At 49.5% G+C, this 27,108-nt stretch overlaps 10 protein-coding genes across 10 annotated transcripts; 4 read left to right on the top strand and 6 right to left on the bottom strand.

The window, feature by feature from the left end:
- Positions 1 to 6,175: 6,175 nt before the first annotated feature.
- Positions 6,176 to 8,139, top strand: FTJAE_7739 (uncharacterized protein; the record flags this gene model as incomplete). The annotated part of the gene is made up of 5 exons (XM_037354485.1): positions 6,176 to 6,534; positions 6,586 to 6,684; positions 6,740 to 6,807; positions 6,865 to 7,281; positions 7,331 to 8,139. The coding sequence occupies 5 exons, from the start codon at positions 6,176 to 6,178 to the stop codon at positions 8,137 to 8,139; spliced, it is 1,752 nt and encodes a 583-aa protein (XP_037205120.1).
- Positions 8,140 to 8,689: 550 nt separating this feature from the next.
- On the bottom strand, positions 8,690 to 9,295 carry FTJAE_7740 (uncharacterized protein; the record flags this gene model as incomplete). Its single annotated transcript, XM_037354487.1, has 1 exon — positions 8,690 to 9,295. One exon carries the CDS (start codon positions 9,293 to 9,295, stop codon positions 8,690 to 8,692), a length of 606 nt encoding a protein of 201 aa, XP_037205121.1.
- A 450-nt stretch (positions 9,296 to 9,745) lies between these two features.
- On the bottom strand, positions 9,746 to 11,026 carry FTJAE_7741 (thermatolerance membrane Dlt1; the record flags this gene model as incomplete). Its single annotated transcript, XM_037354488.1, has 1 exon — positions 9,746 to 11,026. One exon carries the CDS (start codon positions 11,024 to 11,026, stop codon positions 9,746 to 9,748), a length of 1,281 nt encoding a protein of 426 aa, XP_037205122.1.
- A 558-nt stretch (positions 11,027 to 11,584) lies between these two features.
- On the bottom strand, positions 11,585 to 13,554 carry FTJAE_7742 (nuclear envelope protein Cut11p; the record flags this gene model as incomplete). The annotated part of the gene is made up of 3 exons (XM_037354489.1): positions 11,585 to 12,499; positions 12,551 to 13,359; positions 13,416 to 13,554. 3 exons carry the CDS (start codon positions 13,552 to 13,554, stop codon positions 11,585 to 11,587), a joined length of 1,863 nt encoding a protein of 620 aa, XP_037205123.1.
- Positions 13,555 to 14,129: 575 nt separating this feature from the next.
- On the top strand, positions 14,130 to 14,969 carry FTJAE_7743 (syntaxin 7; the record flags this gene model as incomplete). The annotated part of the gene is made up of 2 exons (XM_037354490.1): positions 14,130 to 14,396; positions 14,448 to 14,969. The coding sequence occupies 2 exons, from the start codon at positions 14,130 to 14,132 to the stop codon at positions 14,967 to 14,969; spliced, it is 789 nt and encodes a 262-aa protein (XP_037205124.1).
- A 134-nt stretch (positions 14,970 to 15,103) lies between these two features.
- FTJAE_7744 (mitochondrial export translocase Oxa2) lies at positions 15,104 to 16,165 on the bottom strand (the record flags this gene model as incomplete). The annotated part of the gene is made up of 1 exon (XM_037354491.1): positions 15,104 to 16,165. One exon carries the CDS (start codon positions 16,163 to 16,165, stop codon positions 15,104 to 15,106), a length of 1,062 nt encoding a protein of 353 aa, XP_037205125.1.
- A 1,260-nt stretch (positions 16,166 to 17,425) lies between these two features.
- On the top strand, positions 17,426 to 19,170 carry FTJAE_7745 (alpha-1 2-mannosyltransferase alg-11; the record flags this gene model as incomplete). Its single annotated transcript, XM_037354492.1, has 4 exons — positions 17,426 to 17,709; positions 17,757 to 17,892; positions 17,947 to 18,934; positions 18,986 to 19,170. The coding sequence occupies 4 exons, from the start codon at positions 17,426 to 17,428 to the stop codon at positions 19,168 to 19,170; spliced, it is 1,593 nt and encodes a 530-aa protein (XP_037205126.1).
- A 200-nt stretch (positions 19,171 to 19,370) lies between these two features.
- FTJAE_7746 (gamma-glutamyltransferase) lies at positions 19,371 to 21,431 on the bottom strand (the record flags this gene model as incomplete). Its single annotated transcript, XM_037354493.1, has 8 exons — positions 19,371 to 19,839; positions 19,892 to 20,426; positions 20,476 to 20,531; positions 20,579 to 20,627; positions 20,676 to 20,774; positions 20,827 to 20,887; positions 20,942 to 21,205; positions 21,267 to 21,431. The coding sequence occupies 8 exons, from the start codon at positions 21,429 to 21,431 to the stop codon at positions 19,371 to 19,373; spliced, it is 1,698 nt and encodes a 565-aa protein (XP_037205127.1).
- Positions 21,432 to 22,449: 1,018 nt separating this feature from the next.
- FTJAE_7747 (tRNA (uracil-5-)-methyltransferase) lies at positions 22,450 to 24,078 on the top strand (the record flags this gene model as incomplete). Its single annotated transcript, XM_037354494.1, has 1 exon — positions 22,450 to 24,078. The coding sequence occupies one exon, from the start codon at positions 22,450 to 22,452 to the stop codon at positions 24,076 to 24,078; it is 1,629 nt and encodes a 542-aa protein (XP_037205128.1).
- A 179-nt stretch (positions 24,079 to 24,257) lies between these two features.
- Positions 24,258 to 26,418, bottom strand: FTJAE_7748 (cro1; the record flags this gene model as incomplete). The annotated part of the gene is made up of 2 exons (XM_037354495.1): positions 24,258 to 25,613; positions 25,669 to 26,418. 2 exons carry the CDS (start codon positions 26,416 to 26,418, stop codon positions 24,258 to 24,260), a joined length of 2,106 nt encoding a protein of 701 aa, XP_037205129.1.
- Positions 26,419 to 27,108: the final 690 nt, after the last annotated feature.

A 27,108-nucleotide genomic window follows, 5' to 3' on the forward strand; every position in this document is an offset into this window, starting at 1 on the left:
GACGATCTGGTCGTGCAAACTGGGGAAGTGATAGACGCTTTGCTTTTTGTACTGGGCCTGAGACGCATGAAGTATCACAGAGTTGATGGGCGCAGTCCAAGAAAAGGACAAACTGTTCTACGGATGAGAACCACGTAGTATGGATGCTGCATTGTCATTAGTCTAATGTCTCATCAAATACAATACATCATATTGTGAGAGTAACTGACAGAAGATTCAGTGCACGTTCCTGCGTAGTTCCTGTGCCCTAATATCTATCAAGGCAAAATGCCAGAACTGCAATTCAAGCCTCCAACTGGGTGGTACGTAGTCTGTTGGCTCCGAGTTCTGCCCGCACAGATCATGAGAGACCGAACATTATCGGGTTGCCGTTGAAGTCGGCCCTACGACAACTCCCTGCAGTAGAAGCCTTATGAGCTCCTCCTCTGACACAGGGGACTTGCATTCTAAAAATGCTGTTAAAAAGGACCCAATTCATCGGTCCGAGGCTTGGCATCCCACTCTTTTCGGGATGGTGGTCTGTGATGAGTTTTGGGTTCACTGGCTGAAGCTGGTGGCGAACCGGCGTCAACTCTTAAATTGTCTGAAGTCAGGTTCGAGCCGTGGTTTGCTCACCGTGGGGGCTTGTGGCTCTGAGATGGAGGCCTTGAATGCAGTGGTGTTGCCATTTGGTACACTTTACCTAAGTTACGGGCCTGTTGTGGAACGCTCCCACGATTATCCAAAATCTGTATTATTGAAAATTTGAAAATGGACAGGGTGACGTTGTTGAGTTGTTGGTTCTTCAAAATTGCTAATGTCGTGAAGCTCAACATTGAAGCAGATGCACGAGGTTGAGAGCTGTACTGGCATTGATTGGTTGCCGATATCAGAACATATTGTAAAGTCGGGGGCGTGTACAGTTTACATGAGTCAAGAGCCTGTGACTTTTAACTCAATAGCTGCCTGTAGTGAACCCTGTAGACTAGACTGTTAACTTTTGGAAATAAGGTCAAATTGCTGTCGATCAAATTCAATTTGGTCAGAGACAAATGACCTTGGTAGGCGAAACGGGGATAAACAGCCTATCAAAGCTAGATCTGTACTGGTCAACACGTTTATTAGTCCCCTACAATTGAGATATCAGCCGGAGTTGGAGTTCACAAGTTCGGTTTCCCTTTGAAGCTGAAAATTCTTCATTCCGTGGTTGTTACTGGCTCTCGCTATGACCGAAGCTAGAGATCATGGGCCTGAGGCGGCGGGCGGGAATGTTTTCGGGACTGGACAGCATAGTGTAGTATAGGACGCATTAAAATTGAATGAGAACGAGTCATCATCTTCTCGCAATTCGCCAGCTCGGTTATGTTCAACCGTTGATGATGCTACATACCTGTTGCGGGAAAGCTGATGCATCGACAGCATTTGTTCAAAAGCCGGTCGATGTCGATGATATTCGCAAAGACCCATGTGCCCCATTTGACAACAAACTTAAAATGCCAACCTGTCGGATCTGTGGAGCTGTTACACGAGAAACTGGTTGATCGGGATGATCTAGAACACAGTATAATGAACAATTGCGATGTGCTTAGAGTGTTGCTGGTGTTTGCCCATGCTTAGCAAGTTGTGGAACGTTGGAGAGCCTAATCCAAGAAGAGAGGATTAAAATCCACTTATCAGGCGTCGTTCTGAGAATAGTTAGTTACTCAAGGAACCTCAAGAGAACACGCGAAGAAATTTTGATTGCCCGTTTTAGAATCAAGCTTAGAACCCGTCAAACGACAAGGTTCCAGGTTCCGGACGCTGTGGGCAACGCTCGGTCTCTGTCGGCCGTTGACAGAGAACGTGGAAGTCTGCTTCTTGGATCCCGCTTTGATCCCCTGGCTTGTGGTTTTTTTTCGTCTGGTCCTGGCCTGAGTGCTAGCTAGGGGAAGTTGTCCGAGATGCAGCCATAGATTTGGTTGTTGAGGCCAACAGACGCCATCGCCAAGGTTCGACTAGCGGAGAGAGCTAAGGCCCTTGATCACAGTTGAAGTGGCTCGCGGATCGTCATAACTTCGACAAGCTGTCTGCAGGGATACATAATTTCTGACTCTGTGGGCTTGAATCAGTCCTGAAAGCCTCACCTTGAAGAGTTGGGTCTAACACAGGAGATTGGATGCTGAAGCGGTATCTGTATCTTTGTAAACTTTGCATGTTTCATTGCGGATGAGGAGTGGAAGTGGAGGTGTAAGCTCAGGCTCTCGTCTTTGAATGGACGTGATGGCTGAGTTTGATATTAGCGTTAAGACGCAACCAAGCCAAGTTGTACCTTATTACAACGGGAAGGAAGCACGGGGCACGGCCGCACGGGCGACGGGCCACGGAGTAGAAGCCGGACCACGGGCAGGAAAGCACGGAGCACACAGAGGTCTTGCATCTGATAGGTTGGAGAACTTTGGGAGAGAAAGTGCACCTCCACTGTCTCCTGCCCAGCTAGGAAATCAGAGACTGCTTTTAAGGACCTTCAGTAAGGCCAGTGTTAAGCACCTTCCAATGACAAAGCCAAGAGGAACAAAAGAACCTCACGTAGTCCGACGAAAGGGAAGGAGCTTGATGGTAATCTCGAATAAGAGACGAGAATCATGTGACCACTTCTAACATCCCGTCTGTGCCTGCATTAGTTAAGTTCAAAGTTAAAGTCGAAGCGAAGCAAAGCAAAGCAAAGCACACCACCAAGTTATCCATTCCTAGAGGCCATTCATCAGAGACGAAGAGGCTCTAATACAACATGCACAATTATTAGAACCCCTTTCATTCGTTCAACCACCAACACAAACTCTTCGGTTACCATTTGCGGAAACTGTACCCAGCTGGACAAGGGTCGACCAACAGGGAGACTTGTTGAGCCAGGCTACCAGGGTCATCCGGGCCGTCCATGTTGATTCAGATCCATTCCCCATTTACCCAACCGGTTCACTGCTAGAACCCGCCCGCCATCTCGTCTCTTCGATGCACTATCTCGCGATCCTGGAGAGGACTTCTATCAAGTGCTGCAACGTCACCCTCACCGTGGTACCACATGCGGAGCCCTGCCATGCTTAAGAACTAGCAGAGGGTCCGAGCAAAGATTGTCCTGAGATGGTGATACTCCTTACAGAGTACGGAGTATTGCTTCTTGTATCCCGTAATTACGGATTTTGATGAAGACTAGCGGTATTACAGAGTCCAGAGAAGAGCATTCTGTATGCCTAATGACGATTGATGCCTTCCGCATGTTGTTATTGGTTCATTATCACAAACCATAGAACTATTGCTTCTTATGGCATGGACGACAACCATGCACCAACAGTGACCAACTTTCCGATTTCGCAACGCGGCTTTGCTTCCGGCTTAATGATCGACCCTCAGAGACCCATCATATGCAGCAACGTTGAGGCTTTTTCTACGGTATTTGACCACGAGGCTATCGGATTCAGGCACGGAGAAAGGGAAACCTTTTGAGCTTCTGATAGGGACGATCAATATGGTACCCAGTCACGAGCCACACCTTATAATCTTCTTCAAACACTTCCACACGCACACTCGCTGCATCCACTGGTGCATCGTGCATCTACCGATACAGAAAAAATGGTCTAGGCCATTATTGACTGCTGCAACATACCTGAATTCCGTCCTTCTTTCTTTTCTGGTATTGTCGATGCCCCTTGAGACACCCTCTTCGGGTCATCGAGGCTGGGCGCCACACATCGCACTTTGCCTCCCGGCGTTTCCAGACGCCAGGCTGCCACACCATGTATGAGAGAAGCGGCATGGCGTCGTAGAAAGGATATTGAATGTTCCGGGCCCTTTTTCAGGTAAGCTTTATCTTGCCATCTCTGGTACCGTTTGGAGCAACTCTCTCTGACGGGTTCTTTATCCCAGATCTGTCGCCGAAGCCGCCACTAGATTTCGGGGACTGTGCAAGCGGGTGTTGATCTTGGCAGCGCTATACCGGCTTCTACCATTGTTCCATCTACTAGACATGTCAAAGTCTTGGTTGTCGCACTGAGACGATTGATGAGTTCCTTCAGCCTGGGCGCTGGAGCTTCATTCCAATGATGGGGCCATGATGGATTATGCCATTACTTGTGGCAGTGATCCAGAACCACGGATGGCTGCATTTGGCAGAAGTGAGACGTCTGTCTTTCAGCTTGCCACTGCAGTTGAAATGTGTTCCAAATGGTGATAGCATTAGAAACCAAGCTGCCGTACTTTGTAAAGTCCGTTCCTGGGCGTGGGACATATGGAGTGAGTATAAGGTAAGGGTCTGAAGGAAAGGGTGCAACAATCGATGCACGCTCATGCGGGTGAGGGGGTGCCCAGAAGGCCAGAGGCTGGAGTTGGTGTGGGTGGGCTTCTCTTGGAGACTCAACTCATTGCTTTCGATTGGATCTCAGCTGGGCTAACCTACATACTCTCCTCCGTAGGTAGCCATGAGTGTCATCCCCATCCCCATTCTATCTCCATGGACTCCTTGCTAGCCATGCCCCCAAATTTCCAACCCCGGCGCATGGATCCTGTTGATATTGATCGCATCGGATTCCTTGCAGTTCTAGAAAAAGAAATCAGTCCTGCCAGCAGCTTGCCGGGCTTCTTTCTCTCCTCTCCTCCTCCTGTCTTTCTTTCTGTCTGTCATTTTCGAGACCTTCTGTCAACAGTACCTTGCAACTTTCCTACCTATCCGCTATCCTTACACATAACCATTGACTCGGGTTTAGCTAGAGCTTCTTTGCTCCCTGCCTTAACTCCCGTGCAACCACTTTCACTACCCACCAGCAGGTACATTCCTCACAGTGCACAGAAGCTGTTTTCTGGCGCTCAGCCCTTTTACCTACTCCGACCGCCACTCGCCAATCTTTTTTTCGGCCCTGTCCTGAACTGAGAGCTCTCCCCGCTTGTTCCCACGCAGGTGTCATCGCTAGCAGCAGCCCTGACGATTCGTCAGTTGTGCATTACTAGACGAGACAGCTTCGACTCCAGGGTTGAACCAAACCTAACTAAGACTTCTTCATCAAGGCAGCCAAAACGTTTGATCATCGCGGCATCGCCGAGCTGTATCGAACGCTATCAAGGGTCTGTCCAGTGTTTCGTCTATCTTGACGTCCCTGCGGTGGTTTTGCCCTTTGTCCGAGCAACCTATCATCTGGCCGAGGTGCCAAGATAGACTCAGCGACAAATCTCGCCTTCCCTCCCCCCGCCTTCTAGAAGGTGGACGAGAGCCCTGAAAAGGCCCCTATGCGAGGCTGATCAGCAGCAACTATCCTAACCAGGGTGTCACCCAAAACCAACACTAACCTTAGTGACCGACCTCCCTAAAGCACTTGGCTTGGGGTTTGAGAGCCTTTGGTCTTGGCCAGTCTAACTAATTCGACCAACGGCCAAGAAGAACCTGGCGGGCCCAGCTGTAAATCGCCGTTCTTGTCTGGGCTATTACCACATCCCATTCTGTCGTTCGTTCTCCTGTCACCTTTCTCTTTTCCAAGCCCAGGTCGCTGCGCATTTCGCCTACCAACGCCGGGAAGCGCTTGAACATACAGAGTACTTGGGCTGAGTTGAGCTGCGCTGCGCGACATCAACCACTGACTCGTTTTTGCGCCCTGAGAATGAGGTAAGCCTTTAAAGACTCCATTCTGTTGTGTCTGCACAGTCCATTCCGCGCCCATTGATCGCATTGTATCGCATCACGTCGCAAAGTTGCCTATCTCATGCACAGTATGGTACATACATCTCTCTTTCAAGACCGGTACCGATCCCGACTCCGCTACCACTCTCCATCTCCTCCTCCCCCGTTGTCTCTCGGCTTGTGATCCACAGTCTCGCATCCGCGATACCGTCTCTGTCTCCGGGTTCTCTTCCCTTTACAAAGCTTTACCTTACCTTACCTTACCTCACCTTACTCTTTTCCTTTCCTTCGTTGTCGTCTCAAAGTTTAGCCGCTACACACCCTCATTCCTTCACACCCCCATCCGCCGGCCTTGTGCTCACCCTCCTACCTACTTTACTTTCCTTGCCTACATCTAACTTATGTACTCCATCTTTTAACCACCCCGTTTCCTTCCGTCCTCGCTTGTTGTTCGCTTCTCCTTGCATCTTTCGTTTCTTCAAGAGATAGCAAGCACTGTCGACCCTGATCCCGGCTCGTCTGTACATACATGACCCTTCTTGTCGACTAATCATCATGGCTACAGCGCACATGGCCGTCAGGACTGAGACCTTCCCACATTCGAATCCAATTCCCCATAGCGAGTCAATGGGTGCTCGCATTATTCCTATACCAACTCCCACGATCAAGATGTCTCCTCCAAGCAACGGCGATCCCATGGAGATCACATCACCTGCGCCATCCTCTACTGGCAACAACAACTCCGATTCCGATGCCAACGGCAAATCCAACGATCGACCCAAGAACTCTCCCGCTCCCGATTCCAACAATGTCGCCAACAATAATGCCAATAGCATGCCTGCGCCCCCGCCGGCTGCTGCTGCTGTACACCAGCCCAAAATCGTACAGACAGCCTTCATCCACAAGCTCTACAAGTGAGACCGCGCCGCCAAGCTTCTCACGATAGCTTGCTAATGTAGTGACAGCATGCTGGAAGATCCCAATATCCAACACTTAATTTCATGGTCTGCGAGCGCTGAAAGCTTCGTCATGTCGCCCTCGGCCGACTTCTCAAAAGTTCTCTCGTGCGTCCAACCCATTCATCAGCTGGCTTCTTTGCACTCGACTAATGCCTCCTAGTCAATATTTCAAACATACCAACATCTCATCATTCGTGAGACAGCTCAACATGTACGGTTTTCACAAGGGTGAGTAATAGAGCATACACGAATTGCGAGCAAGCGCATTGGCTAACTTGCACAAAGAACGCGATGTTTTTCACACTGGAAATCCTGATACAACGCTCTGGGAATTCAAGCATGGCAACGGGAACTTCAAGCGTGGTGACCTAGTAGGTCTACGTGAGATCAAGCGCCGAGCCAGCCGACATGCTTTGGTGCACCGCGAGAGCAACTATACCAAGCCTGCAGCATCCCAGCCAGGCACTCCAGCCGAGCCTGTGCCTATCCCACCAGACAGCGCCGATGCTCGAATGCTCAATATTGAGCATACGCTCTTCGACTTGAGTAATCGCCTGCAGCGAAGCGAAGAGGCAGCTCATTATATGCATGTCAAAAGCCAAGCCGCGATGGACACGGTGAATCGACTGCTTCACTTCAATCAGGAGCTTTCAAGACATATGCTGTCTCTTGTTCCGGCCGAGAGTCCCCTCTCTCGTGAAGGTGCGTATTCCTGTATGAAAACGCGAACGATAGCTAACGTTGACTTTAGTCATTATTTTACAAGGCGAGATGCAAAGGCAGGCTGAAGTACTTCGGACGCTCGACGAGCCACCCCAGGAGGCACCATATACCGGCCGGCAACAGTATTTTGCGAATGTAGAGAACGCCCCAGTATCACCCAGACAGCTTGCCCAGGACGACCAGAGACGAGGCCCTGCTTTAGGCGTCCCTCCCGCACGCGGTCAGAACTTTTATAAGCCACCAGTTCCTTCCAACCTATCTAGCAGCACTCGCAGGCCATATGGCTCCATTAGCGGAAGCAGTACTACGCAGTCGTCCCCATTACGCACAGGACCGCCTCCGCCGCCTCCTGCTCCTCATCCTCTATCCAATGTTGAGACTGTTCCCGGCCCCGGCAGTCTGGCCCGTCGTCACACTGCAGCCGATATTCGAGCCCATGGCTGGCAACCAGCACCCTCTCCCTTCAGCACTGGCGCACTCTCTGGAGCATGGCCCCCTTCGCCTAGCCGTGTAGCACCAGAAGACCAACGGATCAGAGACTCATTTTCAACATACTCGTTGCAAGCTGCGTCCCAAACACACCCTCACTCACGCCCAACAACGCCCCCACCTCCATTTGCGAATGGCGCCGGCGGTGGCTCTGACACATTTGGTGGCTGGTCATGGGGATCTGCTGGCCGTGAGAACAAAAACCTTGCCGTGAAAGATCATTCAGCCCCCCCTACTCGAAGGGGGAGCATGGCTCATATCCTCAATCCCAGTGATACTGCCGAGCGATCAGATGAGGATGAGGACCCCCGAGGCGACGACGACAGGAAGCGAAAGCGAATGCAGTAAATCACACATTTAACCCTGATTTTACTGTGGGACTTTGAAACCCAAACTTAACTTTGGACAACCAACTTGAACACATCATATACGTACATACACATACACGGGCTTTGTACATGGATACTTACTTTCCCTTCATCGGCATTACATTAGGCCATAAACATACTTGGATTTTGATGGCGAAGAGACCGCCTACTTGGAGTATAGGAGGACATCGGATAGCTGGCTAGAACACGGTCACGGAGGCTTTCTTCATTACGAGCGCAAAGCATAACAGGATACCATGGCGGGCATTTTGTTTAATCCCATGGAAATCATTCATCCTCGCCGAAAGGAAGGGGAACAGATTTGGGCACACCTAAGAGATGGAAATTGTATCTTGGGAGGAGTTGCATGGTTGGTGCATGTATATACATACCATCAGAAGACAATACTATTCTAGCAAGTTAAATGTGGTCTTGATATCTCCCTTTTCTGAACCATGATGTTGTCAAGTCTTTATGCCTGTATTGGATGGGTATCTTGATATAAAACTAATGTAAACGTTCTTATGCCTCTACTCTGCTACCGCGGGTGCTGTCTTTTGCTTCTTCTTCTTCTTGTTCTTCTTTTTCCGCTTCTTTTCTGTCTGCTTATCGCCCAAACTAGGATCATCATGTATTGCAGTGTCCTTCACATCCACATCCACCTCAGGCTCCCCTCCGTTTTCGTTCTTCTCCTTATCCCCAACTGTAACAGGAGCAGTCGGATTCTCGGACTCTGGCTCCGGTTCAACCTCCTTCTCCTTCCGAGGCCTCTTTCTTTTACCTAGCGCACTTCGTCCAGCATCATCCTCACTCTCGCTCTCCTCAGCCTTCTTCTTGAGATTGCCCTTGGCATCTCTGTTCAATCTACCTCTTAGCATTCTCTCCTCTTTTGAATTCGCAAACTTTTGAACATCTTTCTTCTCAGGAACATAGCCTAATCCTTCGTTTGGTCGTGCGCCATGGGTAAGATCGTCATCGTTGTCGAGTGGTACAGTGCGTTGCTTGCGCGGTAGATCTCGAGTAAGGGGCATAGATTTTCCTATGGATGTCCTCGAGGCGAGGAGGAGCGAGAGTGTGTTTGCGATTGCATCGCGGTTTGTTGCGACTGGGAAAGGTTGAGGGGGTTCAGGTGCCATTGTGCCTTTTGCCGCGATCAGTTGTAGTAATGCTAGTGTGTGTAATCCGCAGGAGACCACGTAGGTCCCTTGAAGTAATTAGGAATGTCGCGAGTGTAATTTTGCTGTTGCTTCAGCTGACCAAGATTAGTGACGTTTGGGGTTGATGGAGAGTTTCTGGCAGAATAATTTCACATGCGACAAAAAATGCGGATGCTTATCTTATCACTACTGCTGGTACCAATGTCCCCGATGAGATGTTCAGAGCTCATTCACATAACATACTATGATTAAAGGCAAAATGCGCTTGAATATTTTACTGTCTTATATAACAAGTTTAGAAGATATATACTAGAATTAACTAAGATTAGGAAATTACACATTCTCTATCCTGTAACTGTGATAATACTTTTGGTCATAAATTCGTAAACATAAAGAGCCAACCAATCGCCGCGCCCCCAAAGCAATTCATTAGTAGCTAGCCGTCGTATCTCTCAAGCTGAGAACGTAAGGTAGATCTGTCGAGTCGTGCCGTGTCGCGAGTCGAATAACAGACCCTGAGCTAGCTGATGACTTGGATCGAAGGCTGGAGGTTGATGGTTGGCTCATGGGGTAATGACGCCGACTTCGAGCAAGACTATTATTGCTAAGTCTTCGTGATATAGACCCTGGCCCTGTAAATCCGCTCCTTACACTGTTAGGAGCAGTCTCATAAACGTTCCAGGTATTCGTGGATGGTTGGCGCCGTATCCGAGCAGAGCTGCTGATGCTGGCGTCTGAGGGAGCCAAATTACTGCGAGAGGTGCTCAGCCTTGATCTAGCATCGTCATCGCCATCGGTAGAGGGTGAAGACGTGTCATCTTGTTCGTCCAGAATATCTGGATCCAGGGGTTCCATGGCGCGAAGAATCTCGGCAAAAAGATGCATAAGCTCCTTAAACTGAGCATTGGAAATTGGTCGATTCGAGAAGCGTGCGTATTCGTAGTGTGAAAGAAATTCGATAGTGGTAGAATCCATCTCGATGACCCCCAACTCAGCCAGATGAACTACGTAATCGCGAAGGCTCATATTGGCGGTTCGCTGCAGAAGAGCTACAGCGTCTGGGTCCAGCAAAGGCGGGTTCGTATCGGAGGTCGGGTCAGGAGGTGCAAGAGTCAAAGCCTTGCCCTCGATCAAATTAGGCAGCTCTGAAAAGACAGCGTTGTATTCGAGGTTCGGTAAGTCCGGAGCGTTGGGTGAGGACCATCCATAATGTTCTATATCACCCCAAACAGGCTTTTTACGAGGAATCACCACCACCAACTCCTCCGCCGGACCACTGGGACCATCAAAACCCAGCTTAACCCTTGTTTCGACAGTTTCGTCATCCGGTGGCGCGTTGTCTGTTTGAAGCCTGGGGCGCGATTCGTATGCGATCGATGCACTTCGCCCGAGACCCAGCGCAATTACTTTATAGACAGCCGAGCGAAGATCCCCCTTCTCGATTGGTACCCATCCTTTCGGTATCGACCCAAGATCGGTCTTGTTGATATATAGACGGGTGATAAAGACGAAGGAAATGATGACAATGGCGAGAACGTAGGCGGCGGCGACGATCCAGATGTTGTAGAGCTGTCGGTTTTGGAACGAGCGATGAATGGCGTCGGCAGGGGTAGATATTAGCAGTCCTAGAAGACAGACGTAGAGAAGAAGGTAGAGAGTTCGATAGACGATGTGGGCGACAAGCCGTCGATGAGAAACGGGAGACGCCATATTCCTAGTCCATGGGCACAAGAAAGCCGCAGTTGCGAATGCGCTGCGATGCGATGCTACCAGAGGCCGCTATGACCGGGAACGTGAGTATAGTAAGAAAAGGGATGAAGAGTGGGACATGACTAGGTTAAAGAAGAAGCTGAACGAGTGAATGAAGATGCTACAGTGAGTAAGTGGTGTCACTGTAGTTGTTGAGGGGGTTGGGTTGAGAATGGCATGTCCAAAAGACGGACCTTTTTGGTGATGATGTGATTGATGTAACCAGAGTTGGACAGAAAGAGGTTGGCAGTTGGCGAGGACCCTTGGTGCTACAGTACGTTTTGAGCACGGGTACTGTGCTTTGATACGGTACAACAGCGGCCCCACCATCTTTAATTGCACTGCATAAGCTTCAACATGTGAAGCTCCTGCAATAAATACTACGTACGTACTATTATTAGAGCTCCATGGATATGATAACTAATGGCTCAATTGCTTTTCTCGTGTTCCAAATTGTTACAATGGTATCATAATACATTAAGATCCTATCCGATATGCCTGTGTTTTACATCCTGTAACCTATGGCGCCACCTCTGCCATCTCAGACTTCTTTGCAGTCGCAGAAGCCTCCTTGGCCAAGCGAATATCAGTCAGTGTCAGTCGAAGGTCGCTGCTATAAGGCTCGAATTTGGCCAGCACTTGTTGCAGAGCAGTCTTCAGAGCGTCCACAACTTCTTCCACCTCAGGGCTGATCCTCTTGCCCGACACATCAGTCCAGTGCAATGGGAATTGCAGGCGGAAGGCCTCCAGTTTCTTGATCACTGATGTGAAGGTTCGGATGATGCTTGGCACGTCTCTGTGCACGTTACCAAACTGATCTTCTGCCAAGCTGTGCACTGAGAGATGGTGAAGCACGCTTATCGCATTGATGCAAAGCGTAGGCTCAGCGTATGGGGTACCCAGCACAGCAGCAGCAAATTGGGTTCGGAAATCTTGCTGGAACAGGGCTGCCACAGTGTCCACCTCCATCATTTGGAGGGCCCAGTGTTCAAACTGGCTCTTTATGTGATCGGGAGCAACAAGTTCCTGCTGCTCCTTCGTCAGGACCCGGTCCTTGGCCTCTTTCCACGTCTTCTTCGCGATAGGGCTCAACTTGGACACAGGAGACTCGCCAGGGGATCGTGCGACCTGTCCCAATCGCTTCTCAACCTCACTTAGCATCGTCTTGGAAGCCCCTCGACTGTTAAAGATGGGATCGTCGCGAAGAGGGGCAGACACTCGCTGCTTAGGTTCCGGGGCCGGCGCAGCGGGTGGTGCATCAGTAGCCTTGCCGTAAGTATCAATTCGCGTCTCGATGGATTTGACCACTTCCATACAAATGGCGTAAACCTGGGACCACATAGGTCCATCCTTGCGATCGATGTCTTCGTAGATAGCCTGTCGACGGGTCTCAAAGCCTTGCGCAATGATAGCAAGCTCCCACATCGCGAATGCCTAGATACGATTAGGAATGACAGTAAAGCACGCGCCTGTGACAAATCTCACCTTGATAGAGAGTTTCTTGCTCTTAAGACCGTTCAAAAGACTGCCGTTGGGGTCCTTGGACTCAGAGGTAAGAGGCTTGCTGTTCTTCAGGGGCTCCTTGACCATGAATTTCGAGAAAGCAAAGTTACCAATATTCCATATCAAATGCACGAAAGTTCCAGCCTCTATGCATCGGAAAAGAAGCCAAAGATCACTCGGCCAACTAGGCGGGAGCATGTTGGTCTTTGGCAGGTTATAGAAGATGCGCAAGAACATAAGCGCCCATCCCCAGATGACAGATCGCAGTATAGCGTAGTATAGAATCAAGGCGACAGGCAGCGCACTTGCAGCGCCGGAAAGAGAAGCGCCAAATGTTGCTGGCACTGCAGTAATCAGCAGCTTCAACGCGTCAGGCTGCTTCTCGTTCTTGCCCTTTGAGGATGCGAGGACCAGACGATCGGTGTCCTTTCGGTAATGGTTCAAGGTTTGCGTGATGGCACATGAGACCATGTACGCAAGCAAGAAGAGCGGCCTCTCGTTCAGTCTCGCACGGTCACCGCTGAAGTACGTGATCCAAGAGAGGTTTGCCGCCTTGGGCATTGCCCAAAGGAACACATGGCTAAATAACAGGCTGGAGAAGCCATACCAAAACAAAGTCTCGTATGTTTGAAGCTGAGTGATGGTGTTGCGAAGGGTCTGGAAGCCGGGGCCAGTGGTTCGTAGGCCAACGTGGTAGTTTGCTATTCGGAGAACGACGATCGCAAGGCCACATGTGAAGATGAAGGCGGTTCGTATGCCAACAGGGCCAATTGGAAACCAAGACCAAAAGTCTAAAAGATAGGATTTAGTGTCGGCGCCAATGAAAGGTCAAATGAATTCGACTCACAAGATTTCCAACCGTCAAGGACGACCGCCAGCAAGTAGGACACAAGCAGCAAAACAGTCGCCGTAGAAGTGAATCGTCTGTGGAGGGCAGGCTGCAGGAAGTCCTTGTAAGGTGCTTTTCTAACCGTGGTAGGCGCCATCTTGACAGCGCATCCCAGGGATAAAGAAGAGCTCGAGACGTTGTTGGGCGATGATGTCGTGGGTTGATTCAAAGAGAGACTAAGGTAACAATGGAAGCTCTAAGCTCAAGCCCCAAGTAAATAATAAAAATCTCCAAGCAGCAACGAGTCGCTCGCAGAAACGCTAAGGTCCAAGCTCCGTCATTATCGGTCACGTGCTGATAGCGTCAAGACCGCCAAGACAACTTAAGGCTGGTCGAAATACAGAGGACCTGAGAAGATTAAAAAAAGAGATTAGGACTTTCATCCTAAAAAATAAAAATACTTAGGTAGCTCAGTCTAGTCTTAGGGGACTTTATACCGACTTCACTTTGATAACTTCTTGTGAAGCTTTCTTGTTCTGCTGCCCTGTTCTAGAAAGTCAGAAGGTGGCTGAGGTTTCATTAGCAGTTACAGCGCCATGCAAACATACGTAATTGGACATGCGTCTCAGTCTAGTCTAGGACGGGGCCCACCTTTCCGGCTGAAGTCCATAGTCAAGGCCCGGCCTCCATTCACGCAACTCTTGATTTCGACCTTACACCATCACAACAACCATGTCGTACGATCTAGAATCCGGGCGTGGCGGCGCCGGCTATAGCGATGACCCTGCTTTCCAGGAACTTCAATACGACCTCAAGAGCAAGCTTCAAAACCTCCTCAGCAGCAATCGAAAACTCGCCAACGATGTTAATGTGCTCGGCACTCGTAAGGATACCCCGCGCCTGCGGGAGCGAGTACACAATAGCATGGATAAGACGAGGGATATGTGCAGAGAGATCGGCGAGGGCGTTAAGCGCCTTCAGACTTGGGAAGAATTGACGGTACGAAATACGCCTCGAATTCGATTTGTCGCATACTAATTATATGCCTAGAAACAACAAAAGTACGAGCAAACAAAGGTCTCGAGCGATTTCCAAGCAGCTCTCCAGGAATTCCAAAGCCTCCAGCGAAAAGCCCTCGAGAAGGAGCGCGCATCCGTTACCGCCGCCCGTGCCGCCCAAGAGGGCGATTCCGCCGAAGGTCCCCAGTCCGGCAACCAGCTTGAGCAACTACAGCAGCAAGAACAAGTCTCGCAGCTCGCACCCCAAGACGAGGTCGACTTCCAGGAAGCTCTCATCATCGAGCGCGAGGAGGAGATCCGCAACATTGAGCAGGGTGTAGGCGACTTGAACGTCCTTTTCCGACAAGTGGCGCAAATCGTCAATGAGCAGGGAGAGCAGCTTGGGACGATCGCCGACAATGTTGAGAACGTCCGGGACGACACGCGGCAAGCTGATGTTGAGAACCGACAGGCCGCGCGTTATCAGAAGGCAGCCCGCAACAAGAGCTGCTGCCTGTTGCTGATCCTCGCCGTTATTTTGACCATTGTTATTCTGGCTATTGTCCTTGACTAGATTCCGTGAGCGCAGCGTTTGACGATTACGGGTGGCCTATTTTTGTTCTTGAGGCGTCTATCGGAGTTTTCTAGGTGCCTATAAATCGAATTTTCCCCACGAGTCTACATTGATAGTTACATATGCACGCTTAATCAATTGTTCTTTTCGTCAGATGTCTTTGCAATCCGTGATTGGTCTTTGAGCACGAAAGGGAATTCTTTCGACGGCTGAGGTGCCCTCAAATCTGGCGTCTTTGGTGGAACAAGACGTTGAATAAAGAAGTCGTTGACGCGGGTAAGCGCAAATGATGTACCCCAGTAAAGGAAGATAGCGCTTGGTAAATCGGCAAAGAGGAGTGGTAGTAGAGGCATCATAAGCATGACACGGCCCAGAAGTTGTTGTAGCCTAGAGGTGACCATCATCTTTGAGTCTGAGGGCTGTATCCGCAATAGTGCCTGGATTTGTTCCTTGGGCATCCTCGCCCATATACTCCAGACCAGAATACCCGAACAGATGATAGGAAGTCCATAATAAGGATCCGCGGATGCTAGATCGGTGAACCAGAATAAGCCTCCGTCCACCAAGGACTGGTCAAACATGCTGCTCGAGGGCCCGAGACCAGTATTGCCCAGGCCAATCTTGTGACTGATCCAACCCAGGGGTGCACCGCATTTCCTTCGTAGAGCCTCGGATATGGTGACAAAGGGAACCATTCCGAGTAACGGTGCCATACCCTTCCAGCGCTGGAGACCCCATGTCTTTAATATTCTCCGTCTTGACTTTTCAACTGCACCTGCAATGCGAAGTGATCTCACACGATCGGGAAGTTCAGGATTTTTTAAGCTCCTATCCATCATATGCCGACGAGCCCAAGCTGTGATAAGAGGATCCAATGGTTTTCTAGCCTCCCGCAAACGGGCGCTGTATAGTTGAAGAGGGAATCGGATGGTTGCGTTGACGCCTACGGCAAGTAGTGGTATGGCCACATACCACGGCACGCCGACGCTATGAGCCCAACTGAGGGCATCGGCAGTCGCGGTGACTGTCTCACTGAGCGCAGAAGCGACGGAGAAGTTCCTGCGGTTGGCGCATGGCGATGAACCTGATGAGCTGAGAGTGGCTGGATGTGAGATGCGGCGTGTTGTGTTGATGGCTGAGAGTGATGGCCTAAAGTGAGGCGATATGGAATGAGCGGTTCGTCTAAGGAGTGACATTTTGACCCATAGCACCGTGGTTGCGGGTGCAATTGAGCATTTGGTGCTGGTGTGAGTGAGTCTTGAAGTCAATGAGCTGAAGTCGAACTGGGGCTATTTTTCTGAATTCACAGCCAATCAGCGCTAACGGTTCATCGTTGAATACCTTACATCTCTCGATAGTCAATGCAGAACCACAGTACGAGGCAATAGTAAGATTCAATATATTTGCTAGTACTCTATGTCTCTGATTGTTATCAAAGCGGGTTCTAACCTAAATAAACCGTTTGTGTAGCATGATTCAAAGCGTCTTGAAAGTCTTGAGGATGAACTTTGCTTTTTCACTTATACAACACACTCTTATTCACCTTGGACATGTATAGCAAATATCATTATAAGTTAACAAGAGAACCAGTATGATAGCCAAAGTTATTACTAATGACAATACATACAAGCAAGTACTTGTAGATTTGTGTGAAAACTTCTTCAAACCAGGATAAATTTGCCCTGGCTTAGAAGACGCGGCCTCAAGATAATATCCATAGAATATGGAATGCCCTAAGGGAAGAAAAGAAAACTCAGGAGTTCGATCCTCAATGAAAAAAAGACTTAAGTAACTTGATATGAGTTTAGCATAAGCTTAGTATACCTTTTACTGAGTTTATTTTGACACCTTATGTCAATGTCTGATGTTTTCTTGCTCCCTGGGGGCCCTTTATTCCGCTGAACGCAGGATGAGCCCTGGTTGGTCCGTTCAATCCTTGATCTCGTATTCTTAAAAATGATTTACTTTCAAACTTTCTGGCGGCAACAGAGCTATCATAAGTTCTCTCCGCGGGCTACCGAATCTAAAGAAAGGGTCCAGTGACAAGGGTCAGGAGCCTCTGCGCCCCCCTGTAGCTTGCGCAGCTACGGTGGGTCAGCTACTGAGCTTTGGAGCTTGCAGCAGCATCCAAAAGCTTAGCTTCGGGTGTTCCTCTAGCGGTGTCGGTGCCTATCCCCCACCAAGACCAAGACCAAGACCAAGTGGATGAACTTTTTGAGACCTGGTCTGGTCTATTCTGGCCAGCTGGAGACGTCACACTATCATCCCACACACTCTCGTTCATGGTAGCCTTTTGCTACCAAAAGCTGACAGCCTCACGCCCCTGAGGCCATATAAATATCGCTGGCCGAAGCATTTTCTTTACGTGTCTTTCATAGCTTCTCCATTCCCCCGGGACCTCCCCGAATAGCCTTCCCGACACTACCGTCTTCTCACCGCGAAAGACGACCACGACGATGGCGTCCCTAGCGACGCTTGTGCCTCTGGCCATCCTGATAGCTCTACCTCTAATAGGCGGATTTCTACGACGGTTCCTAGGATGGTCGCTTCGAAAACGAACAGAAGGTCGTCGTGCACATCTTCTGGCCCTCATGACACAGGAGGATAAAGATGCTCGCGCCAAGGACCCTCAAGGCACCGCAGCGACGAAACTCGTATTCGACGTCGATGATAATCTTCAAAGCACTCTGAGCTCGCAAAAGGATTGGTCTGGGATTGTTGGTTTCTTCCATCCCTTCTGGTATGTTATCATATAAGCTACCATGGGGCCTAGCTAATACGAGGAAGCAATGCTGGAGGTGGCGGAGAGCGAGTGCTCTGGGCCGCGATTCGGGCCACACAAGATCGTTGGCCAAAAGCCAAATGTGTGGTATACACAGGTGATCACAATGTGACAAAAGATGCGATTCTGAATCGAGTCAAGGTATACGGCCTGAAAACTTGACCTGGTGGCCACGACATACTTACACCGTGTTAGACAAGATTCAATATTGAGCTCCATGCTCCCACGATAACTTTCCTCTACCTCTCCAAGCGAGACTGGGTACTCCCCTCAACATGGCCTCATTTCACGCTCCTCGGCCAATCAATCGGCTCCGTCGTTTTGGCTTGGGATACTTTCTCACTATTGGTTCCGGATGTCTTTGTCGACACCATGGGCTACGCCTTTGCTCTCGGTCTATGCAAGTTCCTCTTCCCCAAGGTCCCTACAGGGGCATATGTGCACTATCCTACGATTTCTACCGACATGCTTGACTCGCTCGATTCAACGGCTACCTCGGGAGCTCAAGGCGCACATGCTGGTAAGGGTGCTGGAGCCCAGGGTTTCGCCAAGAAGAATTACTGGAAACTTTTCGCCATTCTTTACTCCTGGGTTGGCTCGACGGTTGATATTGTCATGACGAACTCGACCTGGACTCAAGGCCATATCAAGAGCCTATGGGGCCCCTATCGCAAACAGAAGAGCAAGACAGATCCGATCGCAGTTGTCTACCCTCCCACCGCTGTCCGAGAAATGGAGCGCGAGGTCGAGGTTTCCGAAGAGAGCGAGAAGCGACGGGAAAAGGCCATTGTCTACCTCGCCCAGTTCCGACCAGAGAAGAACCACCAGCTCATCATGCGGTCATTCGCTACCTTCCTCAAGACCAAGAGCGAGGCATCCAAGGGAGCACAGCTGATTCTCATCGGAAGCGTGCGAGACGACTCAGACTCAAAGCGTGTGTACGAGCTGCGACTTCTTGCCAATGAGCTTGGCATCAAGGACAGTGTCAAGTTCCACCTCGATGCCCTATGGTCAGATGTTCTAGACTGGTTAAGAAGAGCATCCGTGGGTGTCAACGGCATGTGGAATGAGCACTTCGGAATTGGCGTTGTTGAATACCAAGCTGCTGGACTCATTTCCGTGGTTCATGACAGTGCTGGGCCCAAATTCGACATCGTCGTGCCAATCGATGGCCAGCCAACTGGTAAGCTGACTGAAAATGCTATTTCGAGATCTTGCTAACCCCTGGAAAAAGGATTTCACGCAACGACAGAAGAAGAATTCGCAGAGGGCTATGAGAAGGCTTTGTCACTGCCAGATCCTCTGGCAGTTCGCCTGCGTGCACGAGAGTCGGCAAAGAGATTCACCGAGGAGGAGTTTGCAAAGAAGTGGACGGTTCAGTTGGCACGTTTGGTGTCACTTGCAAAACAAAGAGCGTAGACTTTTTGGAGATAGACTAAAGGATACCCCTTTTCGAAGATTCAGCGAGAGAAGAGACAGCTTAGAGAAATTAATACAGCAAGCACTAAGCTTGGAAATAATGTAGTCAATGTTCTATATTGTATGCTGTATCCTTCTAGAAGTGTTGATTGCTCAATCAGGAATATAACCATGCATGCTTCCATCTCTTCCTGTGCTGTCTACAATGTCACACCGCCACTGTTCTTCTGCCTAGGTTCAGGCGCAACCTGAAAAACGCCAGCTGAGTCCCTCGTCAACGCTTGAACAGTACTCAGTCCCTCATCGACCCAAGTGATATTATGGCCTCGCTCCACCAGCGATGGAACATTGTATGAACTGAACTTCTTCTCCACGAGTAGTGTATTCGGGATGAGCTGGTTGTGAACACGGGGCTCACGAACAGCATCCTTAATAGACCATGATGGAGAAGTCAATACACGCCACGCAACTTGGGTCGTAGCGGAGATAATACGTGAGCCCCCTGCAGCTCCGATGACGGCGAAGAGAGATCCGTCTTTGTTGGACACGATGAGAGGTGTACATGAGGATAGGGGGCGCTTGTTTGGACGAATGAAGTTTGCTTCTGCTGGTGCGAAACCAAACTCGTTAGGAACTCCCGGAATAGAGAAGTCATTCATTTCGTTGTTTCTGTGATGGTCAGTCCATGAAAACAGAATAGAAAGAGGCTGGTAACACTTACAAGATCACACCAGTGAGAGGATCCATGAGGAAAGATCCAAAGATGAGGTTGACAGTTGTTGTCAGCGACACAGCCATACCATCGCCATCTGCAGTGACGATGTGTGAAGTTCCGTGTCCATCAGATGAGTAGATTCCATCGGGGTTATACTTTTCAATCTTCTGGGTCTTTCGAGGATCGATCTTACTCCTGATCTTTTCTGCCGTTGTGGCATTGAGCATTTCGTGCTCGAGCTCAGGAACGCCATCTACAAAGTCAGGGTCGCCAAGACGCAGACGAGCTCCGTATGCGAACTTCATAGCTTCGATGTAGATGTGTAGTGTAGTGTTTCGATCCTCGTCTTGGTGTGAATAGCCGTTCATGGTGTTCAGGATATTGAGTGATACGGCGCCACCGGCTGGAGAGCTGATGCCGTAGACATCGTAACCCTTGTACTCAGTGTGAAGAACCTCTCGAGAGATTACCTCGTAGTTCTTGTAGTCTTCTAATGTGATTGTACCATTTGTGTCTTGGATGGTCTTGACCATGCTCTCAGCTGTGCCATGTTATTATCTACACAATTCTCAGATGTAGTGTTGACTTACCAAAAGCACCTGTATAAAAGGCATCAGCGCCATGCTCTGCGATAGCTTGAAGTGTCCTGAGTTGGTTAGCTATACTGAAGTTTGAAAATAAATTTTGACCTACCGGGCGTATCGTCGTCTTGTCATCGTCTCTCCTTCAGGGATAAGCTGTCCTGCTACATGTGAGCCCTGGTCTCAACAATGGGTGTCAAAAAGAATACCATTTCGAGTAAAATCTTCTGCCCATGAGGGATCCTCGACAAAGAAGTTATGATGACCTTTAATGGTCTTTTCGATAAACCTTGCCATATCGGCATTGACTGACATTTGTCAGCTTGTAACTCTTTGTTTCTCAACTTTCCTTGGGCTTACCTATGAATCCATCCTGAGCCACCTTAATAGCTCCTTGTAAGACTGTTTTCCATGGAAGACTCTGTTTAAGATGTTAGTGTGCGGTAACTTTCAGTGTGCCTGTGGTGGTTCATACGCCGTATTTCTTGTGTGCATACTCAAACCCACGGACTTCGCCTGGCACACCAACAGAAAGGCCTCCGTAGATACTACCGTTCACATTCCCTTGGTACATGCCCTCGAATGCTGCTGCAGGGGCTGATTCTCTGAAGTCGATTGCTTCGTAGTTACCCTTCTTGTCACGCACAATCATGAAACCACCGCCTCCAATACCGGAGTGGTACATGCCAATAACACCGACACAGAATGTCGTTCCAATCATGGCATCGACGGCATTTCCCTAGATAGTCAGTCAGTTGGTGCGTTTTGCGTTTATATGGAGAAGAAATGAGAAGTCTTACACCTCGTGCTAACAAGTCTCTCCCGATGTAGCTACATTCTTGAGCCTCTGAAGCAACGGCTCCTCTTGTACCAACACCTGGAGAAAAGAACTCTTCGAATATGGGGCTTGCCGATACAGAGACATAATGGATACTGGAGGCCAGTAACAGTAATGGGAGTTTCATCTTGGTGGTAGAGATGAGATGTGTTCCTTGGTATTAGAAATCAGCACGCGCCCTTCATGACTAGTCTGTCGTCTCAACAACTTTGTCACTGTAAGTCGTTACTAAGAAATGATGCTAGTTCGATAAGAGTGTACAAACTCCACGTGAGGGCAAAAAATAAAGAACAAGAAGTATTAATACAAAAAATGAGTGATTGAGCAAGAAGCGAAGCGTCCGCGTCAAGTTGAATGGATGTTGTTAGTTGGATTTCTAAAGCAGATAATAGAAGTCGCTACTGACGTGATAAGGGACTTAGGGCCGATTCTCGGAACACCCCGGTAGATGCATGCTATGGTCCCAGGCTCGTGAGGCGATCACCTGCCAGTCTAGGAAATAGGGTAACCAATCGCTATCATGGTAGCCATAGTCAGGAGGAAGTGCTCCCTGAGTTTGACTCGGGCGTTTATAAGTATAATTTATTCAAATAACAGTATGTTCTATGAGCGCAATGGGATGAGAAACGGCGGGCGTTACAGGCATCTTGCTCTGCTTCCATTTGTAAACAGGTGGGCCAATAGAGGTCGAGTCCTATGTCTTATTTGATACCATAAAAAGGCATTGACGTTCGACTTGTCTTTGTACTGTACTGATCACCTACCAATATTTCATTCATACTGTTTATTCTGATTCCAACTGCCCATCATAGGAACAATACAAGAGCACTCATGATAGAAAAGCGACGAGATGATCAGCCAATCAGATGCTGCTTAAAAAAGCAGACATCTACTCCGTACGGCCCCACCGTCCCCGAATTCCAAGTGGGGCCTCTGCAAGAAACATTTCTTCGTCTCATTCTCATCTTGAACAAATCTTTGTCAATATCAACATCTCAAAACATTCACATTCTCCTCCAAAAATCTCACTCTTCTCAAAATAATAATCAGATTAATCCAATTGCTCGTTCATGAGGCGTCTGAGACTCCCACCTCTGGCCACATTCATCAAACCTCGCCTGTACAATTCCCGTCCCTTCACAGTCATGGCGAGCGCACAAGCAGAAGCTGTGCCAAACGGCAACTCGCAACTGAACGGCAACGCTCAGCAAGTTAACAAGAGGCCAAACCAGCAGAACAATCGCCAATGGAAGCAGAAGAAGACAAAGAGGGAAAAGAACATCACCGAAGGCTCATCTGAGGAAGTCCTCAAGTACGATATTCAGGCCCTTCTCAAAGAGCGAGCTGTTGAGTATGGCGAGGGAACAGAGCACGGCCCAGAAATTCTCCCAGACGAAGGCACTGAGACAGAAGTTGAGATCCTGGAGCTTTCGTCGACGGGTGATGGTCTTGGTATGAAGCCTGGTTCAAATCAGGTCTACGTTGTGTCGTTCACAGTCCCTGGCGACACTGCAAAGGTCAAGGTCTTCCGTCATCTTCGTCGCGAGACCCAAACCCTCGCCGACTTCATCTCCATCACGAAACCCTCTCCTCTCCGCGACGACGCCCGTATCAGCTGCAAGTACTTCGCCTCATGCGGTGGCTGCCAATTCCAGATGCTCGAATACCCCGAGCAACTCAAACTCAAGAAGCGCATTGTCGAAAAGGCCTTCAAGAACTTCTCAAACCTAGATCCCAACATCGTCCCCGCTGTACAGGATACGATGGGCAGTCCTCTGCAGTACAACTATCGCACCAAGCTCACACCTCACTTCGATGGACCCCCTGGATTCAGACCCAGCAAGAGAGGAAAGAACCCTAGAGTTCCCTTTGAGAAATGCCCTGATATTGGATTCATGCAAAAAGGTCGTCGAAAGGTTTTGGATATTGAGGATTGCCCTATTGGTACCAATGCTGTGCGCCTGGGTATGGCACGAGAGCGTGAGCGCATGCAGAAAGAGTTTGCCAACTATCAGCGCGGTGCTACGATTCTTCTCCGAGAGAACACGAAGCGAGTCCCCAAGGACAGCGAGGAGGTCAAGGGTGAAGCAGAACCCTACACAGTCCGTGTTGAGAATGAGGATACTGTCGACATTAAATCCTGCATCACTGATTCCAAGGCCACCACAACAGAATACATCGGCCCTTACACCTTCACCAACCCAGCTGGCTCTTTCTTCCAGAACAACAACTCCATTCTTCCCTCTTTTACCGGCTACGTCCGAGACAACATTCTCCCTCCCGCCGGCACGGGCATGGACATCAAGTACCTGATCGACGCCTACTCGGGCTCTGGTCTCTTCACCGTTACTCTCGCCTCGCTCTTCCAGCACTCTATCGGTATCGACATTGCAGCCGATTCTATCGCCTACGCAAGTCGCAACGCCGCCCTCAACGGTATGGGAGAGGATCGCTGCAAGTTCATCGCCGCTGATGCTGGTGAACTTTTCAAGAGCGTTACATACAACCGTGATGAGACCGTTGTGGTTCTTGATCCTCCCCGCAAGGGCTGCGATGCAGACTTCTTAAACCAGCTACGAAAATTCGGCCCTCGACGAGTTCTGTATGTCAGCTGTAACGTGCATACACAGGCCAGAGATGTCGGTGTGCTCGTGCGTGGTGAAGGAGAGGGCGAGAGATACGAGATTGAGAGCCTTCGAGGATTCGATTTCTTTCCTCAGACAGGTCATGTAGAGGGCGTTGCTATTCTCAACAGGGTCGAGACCACGGCATAAAATAAAAGTACACGGCGTTTGTTTGGGTTGGGTCAAAGGAAAACATGATAGATCTCATTGCCATTGCCATAGTCATAATCATTGTGAAACTTGGAAACCCGCTGCCTCGTTCCGCAAACTAAAAAATGCTGATCTGCGCCGCCTTTACAACAATGTATATGTTCTTCGTCATTCTTCATTCATGATTGATCTCCTAACAGGGCCTTTAAAGCCTGAACTGTCAGCTCGACAACGTCATTGCTTCGACTCTTCTTAGCACATTCTGTAAGAGTTTCAACTCCGCCCTCGCTTTTGACCTTCTCTCGTGCGAGCTCACCGACCTCGCCCTCTGCAGTGACCAAGTTGTTTACCACAAACACTCCACGATGACGGATATCCTCGCTGTCATCGACACACATCCCAAGGATAACTTTCACACCGCGGTCTCGGTTAATAATGCCCCGGATGACACCCTCAAAGTTGGTAAGGGAAGCTAAAGCACCACCGGCTGCACTTCGAGTTCCAGCATCGGGGGCATCGGCAAGGGCGAGGAGGACGTTAAGGCGATTACGGGCCTTGGCAGTCTCTTCAGCATAGAGTGCGATAGCCTCTGGTTGCTGCACCAGATTGCAAACAAGCTCCACAGCAGCCTTGGAGACAAGAGTGTTCGAAGCCAGCATCTGTTCCTCAATCTGGTTCCATGCCGTATTGATGATACTGCGTCTGGTCGCATCGTCATCCATCGATGCGAGGTTGGTCAAGGCCATAAGTGCCTCGAAAGAAGGGAGTAGGTCCCGTGTCTGAGCAGCAGGGTCGGGTGGAATGATAGAGACAAGCGGTCTGACAGCAGCAATGATGGGGGTGTCACGGTTGCCACCAAAGACTAGTGCAGGGTTTGTGCTGATCAAGATGCGGGCCAGGGCTTGTGCTGCAAGACGACGTGAAGCAGCTTCAGTTTGAGGCAAGGACATCCATGATACCAGGAGAAGCTTGACCGCTCCTTGCTGAGCGAGCTGACCGCGGAGAGTCCTGTCGACTGAAAGGGAGAAAATAATGGAGATAACAAGTCCCAGAGAAGCGGGCGAGCCATTCTTACTGTGAGTGACGAGAACTGGTGTGATACCTGCATCAAACACCAGCTTGCATCGCTTTGCGACATGCTCGTCGTCATTAAGGGGGTCGGGTCCGCCAAGCTTCCCGGCAGCATTGGCATATGCCTTGAGCTGGTTCATCTTTTTTTCTTCCTCAGTCAGGGTGGGCAAGTATTTCGTCAGATTGACAAAAATGCTTAAAGCTCCGTAAGTAGTTGGCGATCTTGGCTGGGCTTCGCTAAGAGTCTTGACCAGCTTCTTGAGCAACTCGGGGTTGCTGACAATAGACTCCTTGACTTTAGGTTGAAGAGAGGCGTAGGCGAGGCCTTCGATAGAGTGCTTTCGTCCGTGATCTTCATCTCTCAGTATCATTTTAGTGAACATTCCAGAGAGATCTTCGATACTAGTGACTGCAGGCTCGATTCGAGACTTGCTTTCACCGGGAGCTGGTTTAGCGGGAACTGCCTTGAAAGCTGGGTCAGTCAGTGATAATACAGAGCTCATAGGCATCTTATCTCACCCTCAGCTTGGCCAAGATGACTGCAGCAAGATACTGAACCTGTTCAGAGTGCCGCCTCATTGAAATGGAACCTCCATCGCTCTGAAGGTTTGGATCTGCGTTCATGCTACGAACAGCCTCACTAAGGTCTTGGTCGACGATCTCCTCAAGCCACTCGATGCAGTACTTGTTGATAGCCTCGCGGCAAAGTGAGTTCATGCAAGCAGCGTTTAGCATCTCCAAACAGGCCGTCTCGACCTTGCGGCTCTTCCATTTTCGTCGCATAAGTGTGCCGAGGCTGGGTAGGAAATCTTCGTTGAGAAACAGCTGGGCAGTGAGATCGGGGACAATGGGAAATGTCGCAGCGGCGACACAAAACGCAACAATGTAGTCATCATAAGTTCCCCTTCGCACACGGTCAAAGAAGAAAGTCGAGAGCTTCTTTGAGCCATCATCGCCAGCGGCTTTGAGATATGCGGATGTTGAGAGAGTGGCGTGGCCGCGTACTATCTCAGGCTGTCTCATATCAAGATAGCACAAAACGGTGTCGACACAGTCGCCATCGATAACCTTGCAAATAGTCTCACGAGACTTGTCCTTCTGACGGGCTTCATAGTCATCGTTGAGCAGCTTAGTCAGTTCATCGAGGTCGCGGCATGTCTCGTTATCTTCCTGTCCGCCCTCCATGAGGCGCGCAAAGACGATAAGGGTCTGGTCCTCCAGCGACTGGGCTGGAGGCACCTGAGAAGCAGCTTCTGTAGGTTCTGCCATGGAATATTTATTGATTGGATGTGTAGGTAGGTAGATGAGAGAGAAAGTAGGGAAGAAGCCAGTTCTTGTTTTGTTTTTAAGATGCTAAGTTTAGTTAGTTCGTTAAGGAAATAAAAGTGAAAGTGGAAGAGACCGAAACTGGAACTTGTGATGTAAATCGTAAAGCGCAGCGCACAAGGCAAGAAGACCCGTCACGGCCTCCACCACAACCTCAACCTACCACAAGAGAGCTCGTGCTCGTGAGACTGGGCTTGGGCTTGAGCCACTAACGTTAGATCAGAGATCACTGACGCTTGATGCGTTTTAGTTGATCATCACGTGGCCAGGCGTTTGAAGAGCTGAGCTAGGGGGGTTTGCTGTAGGGGCCTATTGGTGCCAGCAGCCGCGCTCATATTCCATTGGACTATGCCTGTAGATGACGTCTAATCAACAATTGGATCATATTTTCTCTCCCATCTAGACTATGATAGCCGCGTCCAAGAATAAGGTAATTGAAAGAAAAGAAGAAGCAATAAGGCTCTTTCAACCATTGCTGCAATTGAGTTTGGCGTTAATTATCATTTTGGCTTTTTTTTGGTTATCAACTGATCATGCGATAAATGCAACGCTCGTACCCGTCCGTCTTCTTAACTTTGTTCTTAGGTTTGTCTTGAATCCAACAATTTTGCGACAGCCCAGGACAGCCTCAGG

The sequence above is a fragment of the Fusarium tjaetaba genome, assembly GCF_013396195.1.
Source record: "Fusarium tjaetaba strain NRRL 66243 chromosome Unknown NRRL66243_c0000157, whole genome shotgun sequence".
Lineage (NCBI taxonomy): Eukaryota > Fungi > Ascomycota > Sordariomycetes > Hypocreales > Nectriaceae > Fusarium > Fusarium tjaetaba.